Below are 6,778 nucleotides of genomic sequence, written 5' to 3' on the forward strand. Positions count from 1 at the left end.
CCCTGCCCCAAGGGCACACTAAGACAGCGATTGAGACTAGGTGTGGTGGCACATGTCTATAATCTCAGCATTTGGGAGGCTGAAAACAGGCAGATGCGTAGTGGTTCAAACAAGTAGCGAGACCCTGGACACCCTGTAGATCCTTCCCTAAAATAAAAAAAAAAAAAAAAAAAAAGGGAGGATGGGAGCGACCATCCCTACTCTGTGGCCAGACACTGCAAGGCTGACTTCATGGAGGGTACAGTAGCAAAGCAGCGCTACTCTGCTGCGTGCCCTGGTTCAAGAAGATTCTCATTGGTCAGCAGTAGAATTGGTGGTCAAGTAGCAACTAAGCATGCACCAGGTTGTGCACAGCAGAGGCCCAGATGATGGAGCAGAACTCTCTGGGGTGGGTGGGCCGGGGGAGCTCAGCCGAAGGCCTTGGCCCTATACCATCTCCAACAGACAGCACTCTCTCCAGAGTTGAGGTAGTGCTCAACCACACAGCGCTGATACACAGGGTGAGGACAAGGACTGAGGGGGAACCCAGGCACAGCCCAGGAAGGAAATCCGGAGACTCTGAACCAAGTTCATGGAAAAGAAACGATGAACTAAGAAGCACCTCTCATGGATGAGGTGAAATTTAAAAAGTTGTGCCATGCATGATGGTGCACACCTATAATCCCTGGCATCCTCAGGAGGCTGAGGCAGGAGAGCTGCCACAAGTTTGAGGCCAGCCTGGGCTAAACAGCGAGTTTAGGGGCAGCCTGAGCTATGTGGCAAGACACTTATCTCAAAAAAACAAAAAAAAATGTTCTGAGTCAACTCTGAGTTTGTCCTGGAATGAGTGGGTATGATATCCTCAGCTGATATGGCAGATATAGCATCCAGTTCCGAAGTTAATGGTGACAGCAGTGCTGCCTCTGGGGACCAGGACTAACTGGCAGGACTCCAGGCCTTGCTCCACACTGAGCAGGAGCCAACCCTTCCAGGCACCAGACGGGAGACTCAGCCACCTCACGGGGGCCGTGCATCCTGCCTCATGTCACTCACCTCTCCGTCAGCTCCAGCGTCCTCTTTCCCACACTGCTACAGGGATGAGCACTCTGGTCCCCTGCCTCAGCTCCGCACCCTGCGGACACATCAGCACCGCAGCTCAAACCCAGCCTGCTGCCCTAACTTGCGCATCCACCAGTACAAATCTCAAACCCCAGCGTGGACTCTCACTCATCCAGAGGCTGTCTGAACCATCTCTGCTGAGTTACAGCAAGAACAGCGTGGCCAGAGTTAGCAACCTCAATTTGGAAAATGCCTAAACAGAAGTAAATAACACCAAGAACCCCTGTGCTCCACTCACACGTCACTCACTGGAGAGATGCCAACAGGCTCTTTGTCCCACGCAAACCCCATTTCCTCTGTGGCCCACAGATCTTCCCAGCATGTTTCCTTGTTTAAACCTGTGCCTGCTCTCAAGAATTGCTCAGACTAAGGTGCCAAATGCACCTTACTTTTCAAAATAATGTCTTGTTTTGAGAGGCAATGACAGATGTTAGGCTGTATCTGAGAAGCACTGCTAGCTCTTCCTTCCTTGACCCTCCAAGGCTATAAAATAAACACAATTCAAAACCAGGCTCTTCTGCAAACACTGACCTTGAAACTCCAGCCTCGAGCCATGTTTATTAGATGACTCAAGCAATAGCCACCATTTAACAACCTTGAATATTGCAATTCCTTTCAGAAGGACCCTCTGAGGGAGGGGCTACGAACCCAGAGGCAAAATTCCTGTTTGCACCTGGCTCTGCTCACCTATATCTCAAAACAAACTGTCGGTGTAGGAGAGAAATGCACTCTGAGCCAGCAGGCCCAGGAGAAATAGGCATCAGATCAAAAAGGAGCAGCAGAGGGACCAGGCCATGTGGGGGAACTGCGGCCAAGTGGGGACAGTCCCTGCGGGCACGCTGCCAGCTCTTCCATCTTAGCAAATGTAAACAACTGCTTCTGTCAGTCCTGGCCTGCACTCCCCCGGAGGCCTGAAGAACCCCTCCCTGCCAGGACACTGCCCTGGCACACAGAGCTGCTCACTCATGTGCCTGGACAGGGTTCCCTGCAAGCCCTGCCTTTCTGAACTAATGCACTGCAGATTTGTGTCCTATAGACTGTGAAATTAGGATTTGCTTGTGAGCCAGTCTGAAAATCATTTTTAAAAACATTGTTGTTCTGGATTTTAAACTTGTATATATGGCTGGGGAGATAGCTCAGTGGTATAAGCACCTGCCTGCCAAGTGCAATTCCCCAGTACTGCATGCTGTGCTGGCCCCGCACCAAGCTGGGCACCAAAACCGGGCATGTTGGTGCATGCCTGTAATCCAAGTGCTGGGGAGGCTGAGACAGGAGGATCACTAGGGCTTGGAGCTGCACAGTGAGACCCTGTACCAAATAAAGTATCAAAAAACCCCATATATCTCCCTATCTATCTATCTATCTATCTATCTATCTATCTATCTATCTTATCTATCTATCTGTATTACTCTTTTAGATAAAACTGGACATGAACCTATCTAATATAACCAGGAAAAAAAAAAAAAAAAAACAAACCACAAAACACTCAACACAAGCAGAGACCAGACAGAACACATGGGGAAAGGCAGTTGCAGTAAAGCTCACACAAGAAAGCCCTGAGCCCCACCCCAGGCCACCACTGACCCATACCACAGGTTATGCAGCCACAACAGCTAATCCTGACACAGCCCAGAAACAAAGCCATGCCACCCCTGGAGAAGATGTACGTCAAGGTTCTAGAACATACCACCTGAGGGGGAAGGAATGCCTTGAACTCTACTTAAATTTCTTGACACGTAGCTGTGGCTTACATCTGGGTAGCTTTGGACAGGCAGTGAGGCCTGACACCAACTAATCTGCAGGTCTCACATTTATAGGAAGTGTAACCCAGCGGATCACTAACTGCACAGGGACCAAAATCAACCCACAGACACTGAAGAAAGAAGCAAGACACATTTTTAAAGGTTTTGGATTCAGTTTTTAAAAAGCAGTTGATTTATGAACTTCCCTTAATTTGCAGAATACAGACTATTTCCAAAATTTAGACATAATACTTGGTCCTTCTGATCTTTTTAGGTGGGGGGTAGAAGACTGGGCCATCTTCACAGACCATCATTGACTGTGTGGCAGTGACCCTGGACAGCCACACTTCCTGCTTTGGCAGCTCCCCAGGCTCCGTGCAGTTCCGCAAACGGAAGTCCTCCTTAGTGAAGCACAGCTCTATTTGACTAATTGTTTGCACATTCTCACCCTGAAAATAAAAAGTAACAGATGCTTAAAAATCGAGACCTTGGAATAGCATCAGTTTGGGGAACATGATACTTCAGAGAGCTGACCTAAGATGACAGGAACAGGGGCTCCAGACCTAAGACTCCGGGCTCTAGAAGTAGCCCCTCCACCAACAGAGGAAGCTGGCCAGCACGGTAGTAACAGCTGAGGTGACTGCACTGTGGACAGGGCTCCTCTGAGGCTTGCTCCCCCAGTCACCCCGGATGCTTACCCCCCCTAGCCCTATGTGAAGGATATGTATTTGGCTTGGAGAAAAATTTTAAAAACATTTACAAGGATTCATGCAGACCCCAAATGGATACACATCAAGACACTGGAAGAATAAATAGCATTTAAAGGGGTACAGCACCATACTTCTAAAGCAAGTCTTTATCAACTAACAAAATGAAACAATTTTGTCAATAAATTGGACAAATGACTGCAATTTAAATGATTTAGACTAGTAACATGAAGCTCAGGCATTTTCTAATTATCTATTTCCACCTCCCTACATGAGCATCCTTCTAGGTTAGGCATATTGTTAGAGCTAGGTGGCAAGAGAGCAAATCCTAACCTAGGATTGTGGGGGGAAAAACACTTTGGTTGTTAAATACACATACACACACACATGCCTGTGCTCACACAAGCATCCAGGCACACGCCTGTGCACACACAGCATATGCTCACACACGTGCACATAGGACAAGGACACAGACACGCATGCCTACGTACAATTCCACTTTGAAATCATCACAGTGAAAATAGAAAGAATGACCAAATGACATGCCTGACCTGCGTGGATGGAAGACACTGGATCTTAGGGACAACGCCATAGATTCTGGTAAGCGCATCTTTAAAATCTGAAATCTGACATGAAATGAAAGTGTATTAGACACAAAACTTAACTGGAAAAACTGAATAGTTCTGCTCCATGTAGAATGCAGTGTTCTAGTGACTGGTCCTCCTGGGGGCTCCCCAGCCTGGAGAAGCTCGAGAATGCCCTCCCCTGCTGCCAAGGGGAAGCCAGCAGCAGCACCCACCCCGTCCTCCCACCACTCCCTTTCCTCCTCTGCATCCACTTTTCTCCCCCGGAGCAGCCAAACTCCACCTTATTGTCTTGTTCCATCCCACTGTCTCTCCTGGCCAGAGCTGCCCTACCTAAAATGCCCAAAAGACAGCTACCTGTGTCAACCAACTTCTATTTTGTCTTCTGTGGCTCTCAAAGCTTTCTCACTCCTTCCACTCTAAGCTTTTGTTCCCCTTGCAACTCTCCACCGTAATTACCTCTTACATCACAAAAGATCTCTGGGAGCACCCACCTTCCATCCCAAACTGCACACTTAAGTACAACCTGCAGGTGCTCTGACCTGCTCCATCTCAGCAAAAGGAGCCCCAGACATCATGACAGACACCTCCATCGCTAGTCTTCTGTGTTCTTTCTCTTTGGAGTCAAACCCCACATGAGGACAAGGGCCCCTCTCAATCTGCATGCTTTGCAGTGGGTAATTCCTATGCCCCTCGGCCCACACTGACATAGGGCCGCCCTCCAGAGCTCTCCGCTCCACCCTCCCCTCTAAACTTTGCCTCTTGGTCCTGGTAGAATCCTCAGATTGTAATTATCCAGGCAGATCCAATTGCCCTTCTCCATCGGTCGAGTCCCATGGTGGCCTGGGCCTTGTCCTCCACAGCCAGGCCTACCTCCTCCACATGGTCTACCCACAGCTCCCTGAAGGGCAGTCATTTCCTCCACTACTCCACCCCCACTCCAGCAGCAGACAACTGGGAGACACAGGTCTGCTCTGGAGCCCACACTAGTGCTGCTCTGTGATGATGTCCTCACGTCATAATGTGATTGGCTGGCCTTCTCTCACATAGCACTCTGCTCTGCTCCTGGTCTTTGAAGAGGTGTCCATTCCTGCCCTCCAACACAACCTGCCTCTCCTCCTTAGGATACTCTTCCTCAGGGCCTCTGCCTCCAGGAGGCTCCACCTCCCAGGAAGCTTCTGCCCAAGCAGCTCCCTGTAAGTGTGCCTGCAAGGCAACTGCTCTGCCCATAAAGCCAATGTGTGGAAAGGGCCTGGATGGAAACCTGAGGAAAGTCAGACTCAGTGTGATGGACCGGGACCTCTGCCTGAGCCCCTGCATGCATTCTGACACCTGGCAGAGAGCTCAATGACAGCTGTCATTGCTGCCCCCAGATCTCTAAGTACCAAACTCTGGGTAAAAATACACAGCCCATTCCCCTCACTCCCATCACACAGTTCAGACGAGGACCAGAGGCCTTGCCCATGCTCACAGCTGCTGGCTCGTCCTTGACTCACTGTTCTCACATACTCTACTCTCCATGGACAACACAACAGGCAGCAACTGGGAAAATGACTACAGCCTCACAGACGCCAATGAAGGCGAGACAAAGGCACCACTTAGCACACCAACTGCCAAGGCCACAAAAACTCTTCAACATCCAGAACCACAGAACTGCTAAAATCAGTTGCTTTCAGCCTTTCTTTAAATCCTTTCTGTGTGATAAATACAAAAGCTGCCTCAAAGAATCTGATATATTTCTCAAAAGCTAGCGTCCTCCCCTTTTCCACAGAGGCATAGATAGCATCTTGGGCCTTGCAGGTGATGCCCATCTTTGCTTCAGCTGGGACAGATCTGGACCACACTGCCCTGCCAGGAGTATGTACCAGCACCAGCGCAACACCTACAGTGAGTGTGGCTGCAGCCCGAGATCCAAGAGAATTTTGTTAGTAAATCAGACAACCTAGAAGTGAAAACGATGTTTTCTAGACCCTGCCCAGACAATAAGACCTACTCATACTTAAATTTCTGTATCATCCAGTTAATCATAGAAAAAAACAAAAAGTCCTAAATGACTTTCTTCAATTATAACATATTATCAAGCTGAAGGGGTTTTCCAAACTCATATTCCACCGATCCCTCAGAACTGGCAGCATACACACTTTCCAGCAAGGGCCATGGATCTGTGCTTCCAAGCCCCTGTCCTCATAGCCTTCGATTCATAATCAGTGTGCAAAAGAAAAAAAAAAAAAAAAAAAAAAAACCTCATGTAAAATCTAAAGTACACAAGTTAGAAGGGCATTTGGTCAGTATCACGCTTTCTATCTAGATGTCTCCCCCAAAACCTCATACACTCACAGGTGGGGCTTTTGGAAGCGACTAAATCATATGCATGATGTGGGTCCACTGACTGGCTCAGCATAGTGTGCAGACTGGATGAACAGGACAGGAAAGATGAAGGCTCACTGCTTCCTGCCTGCCAACTGATAAATTCTTTCCCTCTTCCAGCCCCTCTGCCACACCACCCTGCCTTGAACCAGCACTGTGGACTGAGACCTTTACAAAATGTGAGCCAAAATAAGCCTTTTCTTCTTTAACTTGTAGTTTTTAGATACATTGTCACAGCAATGAGAACATAACAAAGACAGTCAAACTGAGCGCAGCAGCC

At 48.6% G+C, this 6,778-nt stretch overlaps 1 protein-coding gene across 1 annotated transcript in view; it reads right to left on the reverse strand.

Moving 5' to 3' along the window:
- Positions 1-2,999: 2,999 nt before the first annotated feature.
- The window catches only part of Rnaset2 (ribonuclease T2), a 27,201-nt gene continuing 23,422 nt past the window's right edge, over positions 3,000-6,778 (reverse strand). The window contains exons 8-9 of the mRNA XM_004646234.2: positions 4,099-4,173; positions 3,000-3,289 (exon numbers count right to left, since the gene is read on the reverse strand). Coding sequence (XP_004646291.1) covers positions 3,080-3,289; positions 4,099-4,173 — 285 coding nt within the window. The 3' untranslated portion in view covers positions 3,000-3,079. The remainder of the gene's footprint in view (positions 3,290-4,098; positions 4,174-6,778) is intronic.

This window comes from Octodon degus, unplaced genomic scaffold, assembly GCF_000260255.1.
Source record: "Octodon degus isolate 3935 unplaced genomic scaffold, OctDeg1.0 scaffold00261, whole genome shotgun sequence".
Lineage (NCBI taxonomy): Eukaryota > Metazoa > Chordata > Mammalia > Rodentia > Octodontidae > Octodon > Octodon degus.